Source organism: Anser brachyrhynchus, assembly GCF_964034855.1.
Source record: "Anser brachyrhynchus genome assembly, chromosome: 10".
Taxonomy (NCBI): domain Eukaryota; kingdom Metazoa; phylum Chordata; class Aves; order Anseriformes; family Anatidae; genus Anser; species Anser brachyrhynchus.
The window spans coordinates 10,285,889-10,307,676 of record NC_137705.1 but is presented as its reverse complement, the minus strand read 5'-3'; the positions used below and the strand labels follow the sequence as shown (position 1 = coordinate 10,307,676).

The 21,788-nt window shown below is 41.0% G+C and overlaps 1 protein-coding gene across 11 annotated transcripts in view; it reads left to right on the top strand.

Annotated features, from left to right (window-relative positions):
- The window catches only part of SLC6A6 (solute carrier family 6 member 6), a 57,983-nt gene extending 36,284 nt beyond the window's left edge, over positions 1-21,699 (top strand). For all 11 annotated transcript variants that reach the window (XM_080606921.1, XM_080606924.1, XM_080606919.1 and 8 more), the window contains 9 exons: positions 192-326; positions 2,232-2,335; positions 2,449-2,573; positions 7,251-7,363; positions 9,746-9,883; positions 10,929-11,031; positions 11,945-12,045; positions 12,734-12,904; positions 14,657-21,699. In XM_080606921.1, the coding sequence (XP_080463047.1) occupies positions 192-326; positions 2,232-2,335; positions 2,449-2,573; positions 7,251-7,363; positions 9,746-9,883; positions 10,929-11,031; positions 11,945-12,045; positions 12,734-12,904; positions 14,657-14,797 (1,131 nt within the window). In that variant the 3' untranslated portion in view covers positions 14,798-21,699. The remainder of the gene's footprint in view (positions 1-191; positions 327-2,231; positions 2,336-2,448; positions 2,574-7,250; positions 7,364-9,745; positions 9,884-10,928; positions 11,032-11,944; positions 12,046-12,733; positions 12,905-14,656) is intronic.
- The last annotated feature ends 89 nt before the right edge of the window (positions 21,700-21,788 follow it).

The window sequence follows — 21,788 nt, the reverse complement described above, 5'->3', positions numbered from 1 at the left end:
AAGGAACCAAGGGAAAAACTGCAGGTGGGAGAAGCCATTAAATTCAGCATACCTCCCAAGGCACGGAAACTCAGGTCAGGTCCCTTTTAGGCACGAGTGGGCTTTGAATTCCTGTCACTCGATCTCTTTTGATTCTGGAGGTGTAGCATTGACTGCCACAGACTAAACCTACAATTTCTTTGTATTGCCAGGTAGTGTACATCACTGCCACGTTCCCATTCGTCATGCTCCTTGTTCTGCTCATCCGTGGTGTGACCCTGCCTGGAGCTGCAGAAGGCATCAAGTTTTATCTTTATCCTGATATCTCACGGTTAGCTGACCCACAGGTACAGAACCAGGAGTGGGGAGCGGGATGATTTCCTGTACAAAGGGGGACGGTGGAGGGTGATGGTGGTGATGTAATGGCAATAGATTTTTTCCATTGTCCCTAGAGGTCCAAATATAGCATGAATATTAATGTTGGGTTATATTTTCCAGAGATCTGCTTGAGAAGGTCACTGTTATATGTGTTAATGCATCTTTTCACGTGTATGTATGTGTGTGTATGCGTGTGTATTTTTTTTTGTGTCAAAGGATTCTGAGGCTGTAGACTCTGTCCTGTTATACAATCTCAGCTTTCTTGTTGGTAAGGTAAGGGAGATGCATTTTTTAATGAGGATAGTCTTTAGTTTCAAAGGAGAGAAACGTGAGCTTCACAGATGGAACAACAAACAACAACTGTGAGTACCAGTGTCACCTAGTTCCCACTCCTCAGTAGGAGGAGATTGGGAAAGAAGTGAATGAAATAATAGAAAAATGACAACCCGTGCTAAGGTGGAAACAAATGCTTTTGGAGGGGCAGGAAATATAGTTTGCTTACCCTTGGGTAGTGGGAGATGGGCTTACTCTTTCTTTATAGGCCATGATTAAGTAAAGATTCCTGTCTATTTTCACAGAGTGCAAATATGGGGCATTTCAGCAGCCTAGCATCACTTTGGCCAATAGTGATATGTGAGAAATTAAAAAAAAAAAAGGAAGAAAACTAGGGATCCTTGAAAATAATGAAATGATGATCACAATGAGACAGAATAATGTCTTTTTTTGCTATTTCTTACTACTGAGTATTTGATTAAAATAAAACTTCAATGGTAATAATAACTGAAGTAGGAAAAGTGTAATTGAAAGAAACATTGTGGAAATCTTGTTATTCTCATCTTGCCCTCTATACATGATACCCTCTTTATAGGAAACATTATATTTTATGAATGCATCATATCTTATGGGACTCTATCACTTTTACAATCTACTATTAGCCCTAAATCCATAGTATTAGTTGATAGTTTAAAGGAGATTTGTGTGAGCTGGCAGGCCCCTTCCCACAGTCTAGCAAAAGCGTCATCTCCAAGGAGATACCAGTCAGGAAGGTGCTGGAAAGCAATGGTGGGAGGGAGGAGATAATGGTCTACAGTCTTGATTCTCGGTTATTCAGATTCCTTGGTGGTTTCTAATGATGTTAGCAAGCTTGCATTAACAGAAAGAAGTGTACAGATGGAATTCGGTGGATGCATTTTGCTGTCTTTCTATGTTTTTACTAAGCTAGAAGTTCATAGTGTAATGTTATTCAATTCTGTATATGTTTTTTTTAAATATAATCAGGAGAAAGAATCATGAGACCAAGGTCAGATACACATCTTATAAAGTACATTGTATTTTGCTTGTTTTCCCCACACCCCTATGGCTTTTTATCTTGCATTTAAACAGTTACAAAAACAACCAGAAAGTTAAGAAAATAAACAAACTAAGTAAAAGAAAGTGTTTCTCAAGCTGTTCACATCCTCAGTTTAGTGACTGTCAGCTTATTCCAACTGAAATGAGTAAAAACAGAAATGAGAAATTTTATAAATACTTCTGTATTTCCTATTGCACTGAAACACAGTTATTGTTGCGCCAACAGGAAGGATCAGCTGAGTGACTAAGAGACTAGAAATACTAAGCATCTCTGGGGAGGGAATACAGGAACTATTGAAGAATTGATGTTCTCGTGGGCTCTTGATGCTAACAATTCTCTTTTCCCTTCAAAAGCCAAATTTGCAAATGTGATGTTCTCTTTCCCTCCCTCCCTGATCCTGTAGCTATCACCCTCAATGGAAGCAATTATTTTGTTGATATTGCATAGTTTGAACTCTGTGTTTGTCTTGAGTGTTGGAGTGCAACGATGCTGTTAATAACAGTCTTTCTGTCTTTCCCTTTAGGTCTGGATAGATGCAGGGACACAAATCTTCTTCTCATATGCAATCTGCTTAGGAGCAATGACTTCCCTGGGGAGCTACAACAAGTACAAATACAACTGCTATAGGCAAGTTTCCATCCAAGGGGGTTTAGTGTTTTAGCTAAATGATGTAAATAAAGTAGGGACAATGGGTTAATTTTTTTTTAATTAACTTGCTCCATGACATATGTGTGACTTAGGGACTGTTTGCTGCTGGGATGCCTGAACAGTGGTACCAGTTTTGTGTCTGGCTTCGCAATTTTTTCCGTCCTGGGCTTCATGGCACAAGAGCAAGGGGTGAACATTGCTGATGTGGCAGAGTCAGGTACGATGGTATTGGTGGCAGTGGTGGTGGGCACTGCCGCCTAGCGTGTGAGCAAAGTTCTGCAGACTCAATCAGCTAACATCTAAGCAATAAAAACAGAACAAGATTTCCCATAATCTCCAGAAAAATAAGCACATTGTTGATTTGGGCTTTCATATAGAGCAGTGACGGTTAGCGGGGTTGTATTACTTACTCTCTCTTGATTAACAGGGCAGTGAACACATTTCATAGTGCGCTAATCCATTTGGGTTGAGATTAGAGTTATGATAACCACACCATTATCTAGGGTCCATTATCTATGACTTGAAAATTTATTCCGCCCTTCTTCTCACACTACCTTTATTTTCATTCAATGCAAATAGCCAGTATTTATATATTTTTTATAGCTTAGTTTTGCTTGCTCACAGCAGAGCGCTGCAGTGGGAATATTATTTTGGCCTTTTGAAGGGACATACATGTATTCCCAAGTCTCACTGAAAGGCAGAGGAGCTGGAGAACTCCTGGGCTCTGTGGACCATTTCATCCACAGTAACTCTAGCTGTTGCAGTCCTGCACTTGTCCTCTGTAGCTTCAGGATGAGGTTTATATAATTGTGAGAAGTCCATTTTGAAACTGGATATACTCTTTTATTTTTCCCTTATTTCCGAAGTGTTCTTCCCATTAATGTTTAGCTATGCACATGCAGCTGAAGAAGGCTAAATCCTCATAGTATGTGAATGCATCTAAGACAGAATAGATGATATTTTTCTTCTGTGGATGTCTCGTCCATGAGGGCAGGTATTTTCACATAGAACAGGCAGGTTAGATCAGAATTACCACTCAAAAAAAAAAGAATCAGGCCTCAACAGCTGTGAGGCAGTCTTAAAGCTAATGAGATTCAAATAATAATCATGTCATTTGAATGCACTTTTGGCAATTCTTTCTGATTTTTTTTGAGCAATTTTAATTCACCTGCATATTATTTCAAAGCTTTTCTCTGGGAACTTGCTTTTAAAAAGGAAAAGTCTATATATAACTTCTAATCATATGACTCCGGGAGTTAAATCTTTAAGAAAAATATCTCACTTCACAAAAGCTAATGAAAAACCAATGACATTGGTGGCACCGCTGGATTCTTGGGTGGCTGCAATTGGCATACCTCTCGCAAGTGCAATTAGTTAACGCTCTTGGCCACAATGCTTATTTTGATCAGAAGTTGATTGCTTTGTTTGAAAACAGGATGCAAGGAATAATCTCATTGAATGAATCATAAATAGCCACATTTTTTCCTATCTAGGTGGATCAATTCCAACAGTAGCATTTTTAAGTATTTACACATCGTTTTTCTTTTTTTTCTGGTCAATATTTATTCTAATTTTGATTAATTACATCTCTGATAAACAGTCAGCTATGTTCCTGTTGCTTGGCATTTTTAAGAATTAAACAATTTTATAGTAACACTGCATTATTAAGTAGTGTTTAAATGCAAATTAACTAATGAACTTAGTGTTTACATAGCATTTTTTCATCAACAGCTCAAAAAGTATTTTTCAAAGGAGATTGATATCATAATCCCAGTTTTATAGCTGGGACAATGAGGGCACTGATTAGCTTCCACACTTAGCTTTTGGTTTCTTGCATATTTTGTTGTCAATTCCTTCAGATTTTCTAGTTTATTTCAGTTAAGCCCTATTGCTAGTGGCCAGGCTTTGCAACCATCTCAGCAGTTCAGTGGGTTGCCCATCATTGGCTGGTCTTTAGCTAAATCCTAAACTAGATTTTTACTTGACAGTAAGCATTACTCAGATTATCCAAACCACTTCCCATGGCCTTCCTCACTGCCTCCCTCAGCAGAGATCAAGTGCAGAGCCACTGCAGACCACTTGGTCCTGCTGGGACAGGCATCCAAGGACCCATGTGGGGCCGTGGAGAAAGCTCTCACTGCCACTGCTGCCCCATCCAGCAGCTGGAGCTGACTTCTCAGCACAAAGATACTGAGCAGGTGTTTGAGCCTCTTTTTTTGGCCTTTTCTTTTTGTTTTCTCATGACACAAAGTCAGAACCACTCCCCTGGGTCAGAACAAAGGCAAGCAGAGGCACTGCTGCTTGGCCATAGCACTGAGGAGAGGACGTTGTCCCCAGGACCAGTGCCTACTGCTTCCCTTTGTCTCTGCCCGGAGAGTTAAATCCCTCCTGATCTATGCATGACACCAGTTATTCCCTTGTGTGCCCTCCTGCAAGCCAGGGGAACATCAATAAATTTGCTAGAAGAATCTCATGGCCACATCTTTTAACCTGTGCCAAATTCAGCCTTGTAATAATGTTCCCGGGCCACCCTCCAGTCAGCAAGGGGTGGCTCCCGCTGGCTTCTACTGGCTTTACTAGGCTTACACAAGAGTTAAATTAGATCCCATTTGAATTTCAAGTGAAATCAGACTTCTAATAAATAGCACTTGATTTTTTCCCAAAATACTTTTAAAGGGAGAAAGCAAAGCGGTGTAGGCACAAGAAAAGTCCTAGTGAGTCCAATTTAATCTGCACTGAATTTCTGTTTGACTGGAATATTTTACCACATGATCAGTGTTAAAACAGCACAAGATCTGCCTTTTTAAAAATCCCATTTGCAAACAAATTCAGATGAAGCAGGCCTGCCTACAGTGCCTTGGCCGTCCTGATACCCTGCCCAGCTTCTGCCTCTGCAGTTTTCAGCTCCTGGGGTGCATCCCCCGCCGTGCCTAGGCAGTGAGTGGGATAGGATCGTGGCAGTCCTAATTGGCTTTTATCAGCAGCCACAAGCGTTCACTTTTGCAAAACATCCTTCAGAGCCACAGAGTTTCAAATTAAATATGATTTTAAATTATTTCTGTTCATTCAAGGGGATGCCAGGAACATTTTCTTTCATATAGACTTTTTTCTCTTTATATTTCAACATTTAGTTTCAAAGGAAAGTCAAAGCTAGAATAGGGATTAGGAAGGACACTTGCTTTTTGACAGTAGCACAGTGCAAGGACACTTTCAGTGGCCAAAGCGTAGAGAATTACAGCAAGTTTTGAGGAGAGCAGTTTTACATCTGTCTCATCAACTGCACAGATGGCAAATGCCATCTGGTAGCAGTTCTCCCTGAGGGAGGACCTACTGTACCCACTGAATCAGGGGGAAAAAGCAAACCCCTCACAAATTTGAGACATTCACCAATTTTTGGTATCTTCTGTCATATAAAATCTTAGTTGTGTTTCATTTTAAATAAAATTAGTTGCTCGATTGTTGGCTAATTTGTATTTATTTCTCTTCAAATATTTTCAGTGACTTAAAGTTTTCTTTAGTTTGAAAAAAAATCATCTTTTTCTTACTTCTTTCTCTTGCTTCTTTTTCCATATTTCTTGTTGGAAAGGAAAAGTGGGAGGTAGGAAGAGCAGTATTAGAGATTTTTCTGTACAGATCACAGATGAGATTCCTGGCCCCGCACTGCAGCAGTTAAAATAATTCCTTTTCCCGTTGAAAATTACTTGAATCCACTTCAAAATCCTGGAAAATGCCGATCTTCAAGGCTCCTTAAAACAAAAAGCTGAGCCAGGCATTCCCGGGTTTAATCTGAATTTAAATCTGCCCTCGAATTCACAAAATTTCTACGGCCACTTTGAGAGCCTGCCGTAAATGCCAGCTTGCCCGTGTTCCTGTCTCCCACTTGGAGAGGGCTCCTTCTCTCTCGCTAGAAGCTCTCAGAAGCGATAGCTGATAGCACTTGGCTCCAGGCACAGCGCCTTTGCAGGTCAGCGTGCGAGAGCACTGCACGTATGCTCGGTGTGTGGGTATGAGTGAGAAGCCATCCGGCCCATGGCGCCGAGAGGACCCAGTCTAGTGATGAGCACTCACCAAAAAGCCTTTGGTTTCCAGAGCAGAAAAGCCAGGCTACGGGTCCCAGCCCACTGGTGGTCCCAGACTGTTGCAGTTGTGGCTGATGTTGGCCACACTCAGTGTCACTGCGGCAGGTTTAACTAGGCTGGCCGGATAGGGGCATACAATGTGCCAGTGTGGGGAAGAGATTTTACACACCAGCAATTCATAACAGCAGGAGGCTTTTTTTTTATTCAGGGACCACAGCTGATATAACTAGGACTAGTCTTCAGTGCAGCAGTGAGGGTTTGCAGAAGGAAAGGAGCTGTCTCCAGGAGTGCAAACCCCACTCTAGAAAAGCCTTGCTGGGTTTGGAGTTTGCATCCAGAGAGAGGCAGTGGTTGCTTTAGTGAAGATCCCAGGGAATTTTTGGAGCACAGTCCCTTCCTTGCATGCAAAAGGGTTTCATCATCACCATCTTCATCGTGACTGCGTGGGCTAGCAGTGGGATTCTGCCATTCCCCTGGGTCACCCCTTCTCCCCCTACCCCCAAAACCGTCCTGTGTCCACATGGGCAGGTGTAGGACCACCTCCATTACTGGCATGTTTGAGACAGATGTTAAAACTGGTGATCAGTTAGTAATGGCCTCGGGGGTTTGCCTGTGGTTTCTGCTGTAGTCATGCGTGCTTCGTTTTCAGATAAAAGAGCCAAACTGTTTCACTTCTGGTATTTCCAGCCGCGTTTGGATTTATCTGAACGGAACCAGGCATTCCTGCATTTGAGGGTGGCTACCTTTACCAAAGAGCTGGTATTTACTATTTCTCTTCCCTTCCCCTCCCCCTTTCCTATTTTCTCTTTCTCTAGGTCCAGGCCTGGCCTTCATTGCTTACCCCAAAGCTGTGTCCATGATGCCGCTGCCCACCTTTTGGGCAATCCTTTTTTTTATTATGCTTCTGTTGCTTGGACTGGATAGCCAGGTTAGTCCAATGGGTAAGAGATGTGGAGTGGTCTTGGTGCTGCTGACTGGGCAAATCTGGTTAGAGAGACATGAATCCTAGAAGAGAATACCTCTAACTGCCTAAGAGGAATTAATTTGTGTTGCTCTTTGATGCCGGGGCTACATTTCATGAATGTGTGACTTGACTGATAATCAGCACGATGTTGCTGAGCAAGTCTTTGTCATCAGAAGCTAATGGAATCCAAGAGACTAGGACAGTTCTCCCTAGCCTAAATACAAGTCTCAGTCTGGTCCGCCAATACCACCATTTTGGTGATGGTGCAGTACTTTCCTACTTTGGAGAAGGCCCTGGCTCAGAGGTGCCAAGGAGCTTGGGATCCTGCTGACTTTCACATCATCAGTGTGCATTTGGCGCCTCTGAATGGGACAGAAACCATCTCAGAAAGTTTTCAGCTGTACTAATTACATAGCACCCACTGCTATTAATCAGTGAATGTGAAAAATAAGGAAGTTTAGTTCAAGAAGTTATGTTACTTTTCCCACTGGTTGCTTATAGGAATGTTGGACTAAATTTCACAAAAGAACCTGTAAATCATTTCTAGAAAGTCCACTTACAAGGAAATGCATGTGGCAAAGGATTATGCAGTAACTACACATTCAAAACTGCTGAAGTTTTCAGGGCAACAGGCAGCTTTCTGCACTCAAATGGAAAATAGCTATGATTATAAGCACCCACTTGTTAAGAGTGAAGTTTTTATTTAGCCTAAATCCTTTCTTGTACGAAGGGAAATATATAAATGGATTTTTACTCAGTTGTTGTCTCTTACACTTTTGATACTCCATTTGCCCTAAATTGCTTTTCATGTCTTATCTTTGAACTCTAGTGAACAACTTTCAATCATTCCAAAGTGAATTTAAAAGTTCCCAGTGTTGTGGTTCAACAAGTCTGTGCTTATGCAAATTGGAAGCTGTCTAGTAATTTTAAAAAGCTCAGTGCGTAGAATGATTAAAACTAACTGCAGCGCTTAATTTCTCTCCTCCACCCCTCTGTTTTTTTTGGAGTGTAGTTGAGCAGGTTTCTGGAATGCTAGAGCAGGCTAAGATCAAATCAGCCCAAAGGGTTGCATTTAAAAGGAAAACCAGTTTTCAGAAGTCACAATAACAAGACAGGAGGCACCAGAGTCTGGTGGAGTATTTGCTGGACAGTCTGTATTTCCAAAAAGGTGTTTCAGCCCGTGGTCAAAGAGGGTAGAGTTGTTAAAGGGCACTTCTGGGCACTGTAAAAGCAATATAGATACAGGGTAAGAAAAAATTCCTGAAATAATGCTATTTCATAGACTGCCCATGGTAAACGGTTGTAAGATAATGGATCCACTTAGAGTGAAGATCATTTCTACAGAGGCAGCCTAGGTTCTCCATGGTATCCTCATTTCTTCAGTAAACTTAGTGCTTTTGTACCTTGCCAGATGGAAAGTGGAGAATAGCTGAATGATCTTTTCTTCAGATTTGATTGTTGGGAGTTCAGCAGTCACTTTTCTCAGTGGGTTGTCAATAAACTTTGAACTTTTTTTTCAAATTTGGTTATTTGATTAGCTCAGGTTGTACACCTTACGTGTAGTTTTCAAATGACAAGTTAGCACAAATACAATTATCATGAAGCTAGTTAAAGTAAGATTTTAGTTAACCTATTAAGGGCTTCGTTTTTATTATACCAATGCAAATAGTTTACCAAGCCTTTGTATGGGAACTGTATCAAGAGATCCCTTATTGTTGACAAAGTACCCCAGAACCTCAGCCAGAGGAACTCCGCTCACCGGTTCAGAAAAGACAAGTTCAGTCAAGAAGGGCTGCTATTTCACATCAAAGTCTGCTTTCCCTTGGCTGCATTTTTCTCTAGCTAACCCAAGAATAGAATTATATCCAGTTGTGGAATTAACCTAAAAAGTACCTGCGAGGTTTTCTGGCACATCAAAAAAAGACTGAGAGGTACTCTCCTAGCTTGGGCAGCTTAGGCTTTTTGAGTGTTTTCTCTCTGCCTCTTTTCTAGCATACATCAAGTATTCATCTGGAACAGCTACAACATAAAAGCCACATAAGTGCCTTCCTGTCATCAAATTAAGTTCCTTTATCCTTGTGGCTTGAATTTACAAAGCCCCTTTAGTAGTTTGCAAGGATGCTAGGAAATGAACATCAATTCTGAAAGCTTATTCAAAACTGAAAACTACCCCCAGACTTTAACCTCTGGGTTACAAAGGAATAGCTTCTAATTCACTTATTCAGAGCAGCATTTTGCCACAGAGTACAGTTACAAATGCTGTGGAGCATTTGTTTAATTACGAGCTAGGATAAAATGCTTGGCGGATAATTTTCAATTCACATTTCTTTATTGTTTTCCCTTTAGTTTGTTGAAGTTGAAGGACAGATCACGTCATTAGTTGATCTGCACCCATCCTTCCTAAGGAAGGGTTACCGACGGGAAATCTTCATCGCTATAGTATGTTTCCTTAGCTATCTTCTGGGACTAACTATGGTGACTGAGGTAGGTAACAGCAATGCTGAAAATTGCCTTTTTTTTAGCCATTTTTTAGACCTATTTTAGCTATGAATCAGACTGCACAGAATTAGCCACTCAGAGGAACTGTGCTCTTCAGATCTACAGAGTATCTTTCATCCCTAGATCTGAAAACATTTTGAAAGGGAGCTACATATCCTCCCCTTTTCAGTCTGAGGAACAGAGAAATGAATTCTCATTAATTTCATTCTGATCTAAGTACTAATCAACGTGAGTATGAATATTAACAACTGGTTCTAAATGATGAAACACATAGGGAAGCTTCAGTAAAGCAGATTAAGAATCTATCCAGTGCATATTTTGTCTTAGCTACACAGATTTGAATCGAGTAAATATCCCTAGATTTATTCTGGTATAAATCAGACAGGAATATGTTCTAGTAGCTGCACTGTTGTGTTATTTTCAAAATAAAATTAAAGCAACATGTTAAAAACAACTGGAAGAGGATGACTGTAAGTACTGAAATAGCACCTTTAACAGAGGTGCCTAACAAACTTATTTTTTCAAGTAAAAATGCAGGTATGCACGGTTCAAAGTAGTGAGAGCAAACTGCCTAGCAGTATAGTGTAAATAAATAGAATTAGAAAGATCCCAATGAAATAAGTTCTTCTACTCGGTTCGTAAATGAGGACCCTCCTGATGAGGTGACTGGCATTTTTAGTATTTTGGAGGTGCTAGTGTTAAAAGGCCTACTGTTTCTTTACGTCATTTGTTTCTATAAATGCCTATCCTAAAATACTTTTAAGAAGGAAAGACTTAAGTGTCTCAGTAGATTATACTAAATGGCTTAATTCTGTTTAATCATCATCTTGTTTAGAATGTTTCCTATAGTAAACAAGCATATTCCCTGGGGAAGGTACTGCCAGGTATTTACCTTACCTACTTGCTTGATATTTCTGCTTGTTAGGCAGCAGTCACTAAAATATGCTCATACATTTTACTGAGAGCTGGGCCTGAAGTATTCAGGTCTTTTTCCCGATGGATCCTAATAAATTGTGTCTCTCTTTTACAGGGTGGCATGTATGTTTTTCAACTCTTTGACTACTATGCAGCTAGTGGTGTATGCCTTTTGTGGGTTGCATTCTTTGAATGTATTGCTGTAGCCTGGGTTTATGGTAAGTGAGAACCCTTTCATCTGATACTTTTGGATGAGTTAGTGACAATTTTGCTAGCCAAACGTTTAATCATCAGCCATCCCTGAATCATCTTCCCAGCAGCAGAGACATGCCATTAATATAAATTTGCACTGACCACTTGGAGACAAAATTGCATCTGGGATGAAGCCAGCCTCCAGTGTTTTTCCACACAAAAATGAGTGTTTTTCTATTGCTAATTAATAAAAGCACAATTAAGCATTTGCATGTGTTAAGTTTAGAGATGAGAGTTGAAAGTCTGGCCAGCCATGAAAATTTGTGCTTGTCTCAGAGAATTTCCTTTCAAAGCTGCAATGTCTGCAAGGGCCAAGCCAACTAAATAGAAAATACAAAAAGAAAGCTGACAGAAGAGTGTATTCTGTCCTGTTATTTTTAGGTGAGGCTGAGTACCAAAGTGACAGTAGTTTCCATTGTTGCCTGAGATGGTAGCTTAGGAATGATCAGAAAATGTTTGCTGTTTATCACTGGTCTTTTCCCTGATTCTACTTGTACTCCATCTTCTTAAAAAAGCAAAATAAACCAAGCCTTCATTTTACATCAGTCAAATTTCTGTAGAAGCAGGATGTACCATTTGCTATTGTGTCCTTCCTGTGACGATTCCCCTGGCAAGTTCAGTGAGACTTTAGGGAGAGAAGTGTGTGCATGACAGGGGCAGGAGGGATTAGCATTGTGCTCCTGCTTGGAGCACTCCTCCTTGCATTGGGCTTCTGAAGGAAAAAATCTTGAATTTCACAGCCGTGGCAATGTAGGCAATATGTCTGACACCCTTGTCTGCCCTTTAAATACCCCTTGGGGTGCCTAGGAAGGCAGCTGTAATTCTGCAGTTCTTAGGTGGCTTTTATACTGTGATAACTATGCTCACTATCTCTTACAGGCGCTGATAATATTTATGATGCCATTGAGGATATGATTGGATACAGACCTGGTCCCTGGATGAAGTGGAGCTGGATTGTGATCACACCAGTTCTTTGTGTGGTGAGTACTGACACAAGCTGTTTCAAGTCTTCCATGTGGCAGCTTTGAGCCTCTTCTTAATGCTTCTCTTTAAGTGAAGGCTGTTCCATTCAGAGACCAATTTGCAAAGAGCTGCTGAAGGCGTGATATATTCTCGGATGTTAGCTGTTAATGTGACAGCTCTCTGCTGTGCTCACCCCAATTGTAGTTGTCTACATTTGAGTGGATTTTTCTTAAGATTGACGAAGTATTACATTTGTGACACAAAAAACTCACTCCAAAGAGCAGTCTCTGATTTAAGTAATAGAACCACTAGGCCATTTTAACAAAAAGTCCTGAGGCAGGACTGCCCATCTGAGGCAGACACTCGTTGTGGAGTATTTCCTTTGCTGGAAAGGACATCCCAGTAAGCTCCTTGCAATGTACAGCAAGTGTTTGAGCTCTGAAAAAGGACACACAATGTACTGCAGCTGTTCAGCACCATCGTTTAACACCCTATTGTCAAGCAACGGTTTACTTACCAGCAGATGTTAGATGCTTTTTTAATAATTTAAATTGAAAAATAATGCCCCTATTGGTTTAAAATACATATTGTATCTGTCAGCTCTGTCTTTTGCTGCCTGTCTTCCTTAGGGCCAGTGGTAGCATCAGGGCCATGCTGCTTTGAACATTTTTCGAGCCTCACTTAATTTTCCTTTCTTATCCACAGGGGTGCTTTATCTTTTCTTTGGCCAAGTACAAGCCACTGACCTACAACAAGGTCTACACATACCCTGACTGGGCAATCGGCCTGGGCTGGGTTCTTGCCCTTTCCTCCATGATCTGCATCCCTATGGTGATGGTCATCCGCATCATACAGTCAGATGGGTCGCTCATTGAGGTAAGAGAAACCAGCAGCCCCTCCTTACACGTCAGAGAAAGCCTTGCATGTGGGAGAGTGAGTTCAGGGCTGAGTCACATTTAGGGGGCTAGGTGGGCTCTTTGCATTTGATTTCTCCAAGCAATTGTGGAAGATTTAACATAAACCGGGAAAAGAGAAGTAACATGAAGTAGCCCTCACCTCTCCTTAATGCAAAAGGTAGGGCTGCTTGTATAGAAAACAGGCCACAACATTCTGTCCTTCCTCACCAGTTGGATAAGTTAGACTATAACATAACCAAACATACAGCCTTTGTGCACGGCTGTCTGTGTAGTGGAGAACAGGAGCTTCAACTTGCTCTGTTTGACGCAAAATAAGCACAGAGCTTGGAAAACTGCCACCTCGTTCAGGTAGGGCAAAGTGGATGCCTCCCCTGCAGTGAATGCAAATAAGACTGTTAAAGATCACCTGTCCCTTTGGCAAATGGTAGGAACAGAGCAAACGCAGCCTTCTGGCCTCAGACAAACACCAGGTGATTTTACTTGCCTCACACTTCTGCAGCTTCCAGCTTGGTGAATTGTTGCCTCCATGTGCAGACAAGCACTCAGTCTGAGGTGCTTCCAAGTGCCAGGTCTCTCTTCTCCAGCCCACGGGGAAAAGGAAGCACCATCCCCACAATCACTGAGAAAACAGAGAGAGACTTGGATCCAACCCAGATGCCTAGGAGCTCACTGAATTTTAGGGAAATTTGGATCCACCTGTGGATTGTGTAGCTCTCAGGCATGGCCTTTGCTTTGGGGCACTGAATTAAAGTCAAACTCTCCTGACAGTGTGCTTCACATTCTAACTTTTTTTTCTCTTTTTTTTAATTCCTAATGAGTCAAAGTGAAACACTGAATCTAGATTTTCCTGAGCTTTGGAAAACTTGGGTTCAGATTCAGACTAGTCAGTGCAGATTTTCTTGGGTTCAACTTTACAGCCAATCTTCCTTTCATATTTCAGCACTGGTTCTCCTGGTTTGTGCTTCTTCCAATGGAAAGTTTTTAGAGACTGTGCAAGCATGAAACTTAGCACTTCTCTTCTAAGGTTTCAGATTAGTTTTGTTTTTGCCTAATGAGACGGTCTTAAATGCTGCCCCGGGTATTCTTTGAGGAGAAAGTGGGACACTTTGGGTTAGAAAAAAAGAGAGAATAGAGTAAGAAAAGAACATTTCCCAGGGCACAAACACTTGAATTTGTTTTCCTCCAAGTGCTAATGGTCTTTTTCAGATGTGGCCAGAGCATTTTCATGAGTGTTTATTTTCCTGCCTACATTGTCACCATCTGTTGAGAGACAAGTCTAAAAGTAGCCAAAAACACTTCTAAAAGACCATGTTAGGAAAGGGAAGAGAGTAAACACTGGTCAGATGCCATTTAGTTCTTTCTTTGTGAACTGAGATGTAGGAACGAAGTTGCCACTTGGCAATGAGTGGCTGGCCTAAAAGGCAGAGTTGTTTCTAAATGAGGAAGGAGAACAGACAAAACCTGAGCAGCAGCTGCAGCACTGAAAGCCCTAAGTGCTAGATAACGCTGTGAATGCCCGCTGTCTGACATGCCAAAACTCAAACGTTGTGCTGCACAGCCCTGTTCCCCTCGCCCTTGCAGAGCCACGTGGCACCTGCACATCTCCGGCAGCCACCAGCCCCGTTCTTCAATTGCCACGTCCTCCGTTCTGCACAGGAGGCTCTGGGGAGTGCTCGGTCTTTCAACCTTTGCTTTTTTCCCTTTCTTTCAGAGGATAAAAGCAGTGGCTGCCCCCAAGGAAGTGAATCGGTGGTCCAAAGAAACAGAGAGTGGCACCCCCTTCTGCCCCAATGGAACTTCGAATGGCGGATTGATCAAGCCAACTCATATCATTGTGGAAACCATGATGTGAGCTCTCTCTGTGAGAGGATAAACCTGCTTTAACTGCCGTTTACTAACCATAGATTCTCATAGGACCAGGTTTACAGAGCTTTATATTTGCACTAGGATTTATTTTTATTTCTCACAGAGAAAGTTATTTTTTGTGTGTGTTTTTTTTTTAATATTTTGTAAGGTAATCACAGCAGATGTCTCTCTGTAGAGGGAGAGCTTTCATATCAGACTAGACATATTACAGGAATTTACTATTATTGTTTTTTTTAAATATATATATCTTTATCTCTAAATATTATACATCTTACCACTTGAATTGATTGTCTTGCCAGCAATATATTCAAGTCTCAGAAAGCAATTTTAGGTGCTGGTATGGTTGGGAGCAGGGTAACCTACAGAACACACAAAAGGCGCTCTGTTGAGAGAAAAAAAAAAAAGACACTGTTTCAAGAGAATTTTCAAAGGTGTAGTATTTCCACCCTCTGGTTCAATTGTGGTAAACGACAGGCTTCAGGGTCACATGAGGGAAAGGGTACAGTTATGTTTAGCACAGTCCCTGAACAAAGATACAGCCGGGCAGCTGGGGCAGAGAGTTTGAGAGGGAGGCAGAGAAGCTGGGTGTGAAAAGCCTTGCAGCCGTTCCTCCAAGCACGGTGCTGGGACCCTGTCACACAAGCAAGAGGAGGATTTCAGGAAGGTGTTTGCAGGACTTGTCATGGTTCACTTCTTTTTAGTGTATTTTTTTTAACTTAGGTGAAATGCCTGCTGTTTGTGCATGAGCGAGCAGGTTGAATACTTGCTCCTTTTTTTTTTTTCCAACAAAGCAGATTTTAGCTGAGGTTTCGCTGGTGTAAACTTGAATTCTGCAGCCTGCCCCTGAGCAGCATGAGCGAGTGCCGAGGCACTGAGCAGAGAAAAGCAGCACCTGTGGTTTTGATGCTTCAGACGTTTGCTTGCTCATTTGTTTGCGTGTTAACTATTGGACTTTGGTTTGGGGCAGAAAAATAAAATAAAAAAATCCCTTGTGGACTCTGACTGTCCAAAGGTGGACGCAAACCAGGTCATCCCCAACACAAGGAACAAAACCGCTCACCTACACCTGGTGTAAGCAGTATTTATAACAGACACGTTGTTAATAATAATAGTAATGAAGATAATAATATTGCTCAGCAAACAGGTGCTTTTCATCCACATATCTCAAAAATGCTTTGCCAAGTTCGGTAACCAGAATTCACTTTATTTATTTATTTTGGGGAGTTGGTTACTGGTGGGTGAACAGACAAAAGGACTGAGTCCCTTGTCCCACGTTACTAAAAAGCAGCAGTGGACCTAGGTTACCCAGTCTCCTTGCCCATCATTAGGTTAGACCATAAGGGTTGCAAACATTTATGAGGCCTATGAATCTGTCTGCTGAATAATCTGCTTATGGGATATTTAGTTAAAGCAAAGGAAACATATAATACTGAAATGTTTTGTATTTATTTGGTCTGAAGGAACTGCGTACCATTCCAGGTTAGAGTAGGGACTAAAGAGAAACCACTACGAGGAGCGTGGGAATGGGGGTGCAGCAGGGTTGCTGGGTACAGCTTCATGTGGGCCAGGTGGATGCTTCCACAGGGAATTGCTCCATGAAGACTGGAGCATTTTGTCCAAAATGTGGATGAAGGTTTTTTTTGTTCTTTTTTAAACTTGAGCAGGTTGTGCTGGGAACAGGTTCTCTGGCAAAAGTTATTTTCTTATTATGATGCCACAATTAAGCTATCCGAAGGTATCTAGAGGAAATGCTTGATGAAAGCAGAGCTTGTATATGCTTTTTTGGCTGTCAGCTTAGTCTGTCAGGGCAGATTTTGGCATTTGAACAGGAGCGTATCCAGTTCTTAACATTCCTACACAGTAGTTTTTTTTAATTTTTTCATGTCCCATGGACTAACTGGCCACAGCAGCACAAACACTTGTTGATTAACTCGTTGGCATTACTATAAAAACAGTGATTGAAAATTAAGAGATGGACCAAAAGCAAAAAAATATATATAAAAAAATCTTTCTAGTTTGAATTTGTATATATTTTTACATCACATGGCTGAGTTGCAGCAACAAAACCAGCCATGTCATGGTTTTTGTTTTCTTTTTCTGGTTGCTGTATTATGAGAGTTGTAAATGAACCTTTTCCACAGCTGGAGATGGCAGACATCTAATTTCACCTGCTGGACCAGTGGCAATTGCCAACCTAAGGCCCTGAGAATATCCCTGGAGGAATTCTATGAGCCAGGGAGATTCTGGCTGGAATTTGCCATCAAACATGCAAAAAGTAAATTTGCATACAGCTGATTTTTTTTTAAGCCTTTAACAATCACAGGCAAGGAGATGGAATCAAAGATAACTCTTTTACTGGGTTTCAACTGGGACCCTTATTTTTGCGTTACAGTTAGTGTCTGCAACAAACAGGCATTCTTGCCTGGGTTAAGATGGGAGCAGCAGTTTGGGGGGGGGGGCGGGTCTAAATTAATGGTTGCTGTGAGTGCAGATGAAACACTGATGCTTAATTTATATATTATTTTCTTGATATGTTGTCATACGACTGTATTTGAGATTTGTTTGCACATCGGTTTCATAACATAGAGCTGAGACAAGCTTTAGTTAGGGGAAAAAAATGGTTTGGCTACATCAGAAATGTGTGTGGTGAAATGTGGGTGTTTAGCCATCTCCCGCCTTGTGGAGAGCATCTTTGCATTAAAAACCAGAGGGCAAATACTACACCTTTAAAAGTACAACTACCAGAGAACCAGAACCCAGCCCCATTTCGATATAAACTGTGCCATTCAAATCAGTCGCTTCCATGTACCAAGTGAAAAATGTCTTGCACGTACGCAACAACCTCTTCGAAGCGTTCTTGATGTAAACTTCTCTGGCCCTGCTGTGCTCTTCAGCATGACTGCAAGGGAGGGCTGGGGCTCACAAAGAGCCAGGAAATATTTCTGGAAAATAGTTCCCTTCACCCCTTTTATTTCCCCTACAAAAAGAATTATTTTTGTTTTATCTGGGGTTTGAGTTCCAATGAGCACATTTGCATTTTAAAGTGTTTTTTCCTAACATTTTTATCAGATTTCTGAACTTTTCTTCTTGATAAATTTGCATTTCAACATGATCTTCTGCCAAAATTATTAAAAAACAATTTTTAAGAAAGTCTGTGTTTCCTACCTATTTATGATTGCAAATACAACTGATTTCTTTTTCCTAATTTACTTGTTAAACATTTGTGACTTACTTTACCTGTTTTATGTAAATGAGGAACTCTGTATTAAAATATCATGACTAGTCAGAGATGAACTGGTTTGGATCCAGGGAAAAGTTAGGGCAGTTTTTGGCATGAGATCTTCAGGACCAGATAGCTGCGTTTAAGATCACAGAAAAACAAAACAAAAGCACACCTTTTCCTATTTCATGCACCTTTGTATTAGTTGGTTCTTCTGGGATTGGAAACAGCAGATTTTCAGCAGTATTTATTTCCAGCTGAGCTGAAATCAAGAGAAGTTCAAAAGGCAAAGGGGAGAATTAACCCCACAAGATTCTCTGACGTGTTTCATATCTTTCTCAGCTTTCCAAACTTTGTCAGGTCACCTGTGACTAGTTATGATCTCACTGAATGGGCATCTATTGTAAGGGACTTTACCAGTAGTCTGTATTTCGGTATTTAAACAGTATGATTTCATAAATAGAACTGGTTTTTATGGTTGTTGTTGTTATTGTTCTCATTTTCCTTTTCATCTGTAGCTTTCCTTTTCATCTGGTCCAAACAGATCCACACACTTAGCAAAGCCCTCTTTAAAGTGTGAGATAGTAGGTCCACAATGGATTTGTTCTTGTGTTGTAAAAGAAAATATCAAAGCGTCGCAGCTGTATTTACCATCTAAAACAATGCTGGTGTTCAGCCTTCAGCAGCAGCGTAGCTCGGGAGTGGAGGGAGTTAGGAATGGTCTGCTGAAATAGGTCCCGGAGCAGCAGAACTGATTTTCACTGCACTTCCTGGGAAGAGGAGGAAAGAGAAAAAGAAGGTGCAGCCTTATGGTTGCTGTAACGCACACAAAAAAACCCACACATCAGCAGAACCTTTTGTGCCACTGTCAGGATAGCAACTTCTGCAGCTATTTTTACTCTGCTGCACATCCTGCCTTCTCAACTGCAGATAGTCCTGGTTCCTCTTCCCTGCCTCGGCGTTAGAACAGTTCAAGTAGATCTGAAGACACCTGGACATTTCCATTCAATAGGCCTTTTACAAGTCTCCTTCCAGGCTGCTTTCATTCGCTAAGGAGACTCAGTTTTGGTGAGGTTGTGCTTGTCACACTTGGGTTCAACGCTCCCACTTCACATCAAGGGCAGAACTCCATTGGTGGGAGAACAATTTGAATGTTTTGAATACCTGTTTATCAGCTTCCACTTCTTGTGGTCACTGCAGGATCACGTGTGGAGGCATAGTGTATATAAAATGTTAAATAAGCTGTGTGTTGAATGGAGTGGACAAGTTAGCTAAGCAGCTCGAGTATACTTGGAAGAAAGATGACCCTGACATCATTTCCAGACGATTCAATGCAAGTTGCTCACTTTCAGTAAAAAGAAAAATAAATCTGTGCTTACGCAGAGCAGTAGATGAAATCTTCCATCCTTATAAGCACGCACACAAGTGGGGACCTGGCTTTCATTCCTAGGCTGCAAACTACGCGTGTAAGTCTTTCAGAGCTGTTGTGGCTAAGCACTGAGAAGGTTTAGGCACCACTTTCCAACAAAGAGCCGACCTGCCAGGGCACCCAGATGGACTCCACTGAATTGGGGTACAAAATCCTGCACCATGGACCCTCTGAGGAAGCCTTGAGGTCTGGGCTCAAAATCTTTTCTGGCTCCTTGTGAGCACCTCATGGCTCCTTCTGTAGGAGGTCTGGTGTGCTGTGGCCTCAGGCAGCTGCCTTGGACTTGTTTCCTCCAAAATCCTCATCCAAAGCTTTGTGGTTAGAATTGACATGTAGTTGTGTATTTGTATATTTGCATGAGCAAAGGTCAGGAACTGTCAGCCCCTAGTAGCTCCTTTTATTTCTTGTAATCAAAGATAAGCTTAAGAAAGAAAGTATTCAGTTGATTGTGACCCATGACATCTAAGAAACCAATAACCTAGTGCAAAAGAAGCCCCTCTGCCCCCAAACTCCATACTTTGGTCACAAAAAAAAAAAATATTTCTGCTGGTATCAACAGTTAATTTGAGCTTACTGGAAAATTTTCTCAAGAAAGTCTTCCAGCATAGGCAGCACTAGCCCCATCTGGAAAACTGCCAGTTCAAACCCTGCAGGGCTCTTTTCTGCTACCCCACCCCCCCCAAAAAATGTTCATGTTTTGTACAATGATTCTCTGCTTTAAAAAATAATAATAATAATCTGAATGTTTGTTTCTATTCAAAAAATAAGCAGAAAAAGTCATTTTTGTGTGCTTTTTCCAAGTGTCAGTGTGAACCGTTGATTTCAGTTTACCCACATCCTAAAAAGTAAGAGCTGAAAAACCTTCAGCCATGATTTGAGGGGAAAAAAAAAAGAGAGAGAGGGAAGAATTTTGCAGGTTGAAAACATTCAGAAAACAAATTATTCCCCCATCCCCAACAAAGGTAGAAAAGTTTGATTGCAGGATTTGCAACTGGAAAAGAGCCTGACCCTGCTGGTATTGCTGGGCTATTGAATGACAGCCCAGACACGTCCTTTTTTGTATTGCGGCTTTGCCCTAATTTGAAATAAACTGTAAAACTGTCAGGATGTAATTGCTACACACTTTACACAGTTCTGGGCTTTAGGAGCAAAGCAAATTAAAAACAGTGTAAAAAAGGGGCGAGTTTCTGGAGGCTTCCTCCCTGTATGTCAGCTCTGTGCTGCACAGTGGCATGGTGCCGCTCGCTTTCCCATGTGCAGCACAGGGAAAACATTGGCAGCCGTATGCTAAGGAGCTCTCGGTGGCCTGAGCTGAGAAATCAGAAGAAAAAGAGGGGGAAAAATACATATTAAAAAAAAAAAAAAGGTGAAACTTGATTATGCTAAGGAGCTGTGCATGTGTGCTTCTGTGTGCGTGCATATACAGGGGAAGGCTTCGGGCCTGTAGCATAGTACGTGTTAGCATGATACATATTGGTTCTAAACCTCCTGCATCTGCTTCTGCAGTTGAGATGTTAAAAAGGTTTTATTTCTTTTTTCAATATTTAAAGGAAAAATTATAAAAATTATTTAAAAAAAAAAAAAAGAGAACAGTGGCAAAATCATGTTGAGAGGCTAAATAAAACACCTGAGGGGGCACACTGAGTTAGTTTGTCACCTGCTCCTGTCCTGGAAGCCAGCGACGGTCTCTCAGCATTGCAGCATCCCAGTACTGTTCCGAAGTGCTCGTTGTTCAATAGGATGTTGTTTTTCTCCAGTGTAATGTTGTGATTGTTACCTGATACGTTGCCAGGGACTTCACATTGTGAGAGGTGGTCCATCTTGTTTGATGTATTTGGCTAAAAACAGTGGTGGTTTTTTTATTATTTAAATTCCTAGCAACTGTGACTACAGTAACGTGATGAGTAGCACATAAAGTGAGGAGGAGACTTTGATGTTGTCCTCCTCAAAAAATGTCATCTGAACTTTTTTTAAAAAAATGAAAAATATTTTTAAAACATTTTAAAACATTTTTTTGTGTTTCAAGACGGAATATTTGTATTAGAAAAATATCCTGGAGTGTAATTAAATCCTAAAAAACCCTATCCTTTGTGTATATGGTAAATGTTTGTATTTTGCAGTTTCTGTTTTGCTTTTTAGATAAATGAAATGTATATGGATATTTTTAAGTCATCTTTGCTTTTTTAGATGAGTTTGTAATCACCTTATAACAGAAAATAAAACTTTCCTTTATAAACCAGCCACACTCTCAGATGTTTTCAATAATTATCTCAGCTTGTCCTTTAAACCTGTTGGGGTTTTTTTTGTTTGTTTTTGTCATTAATATTA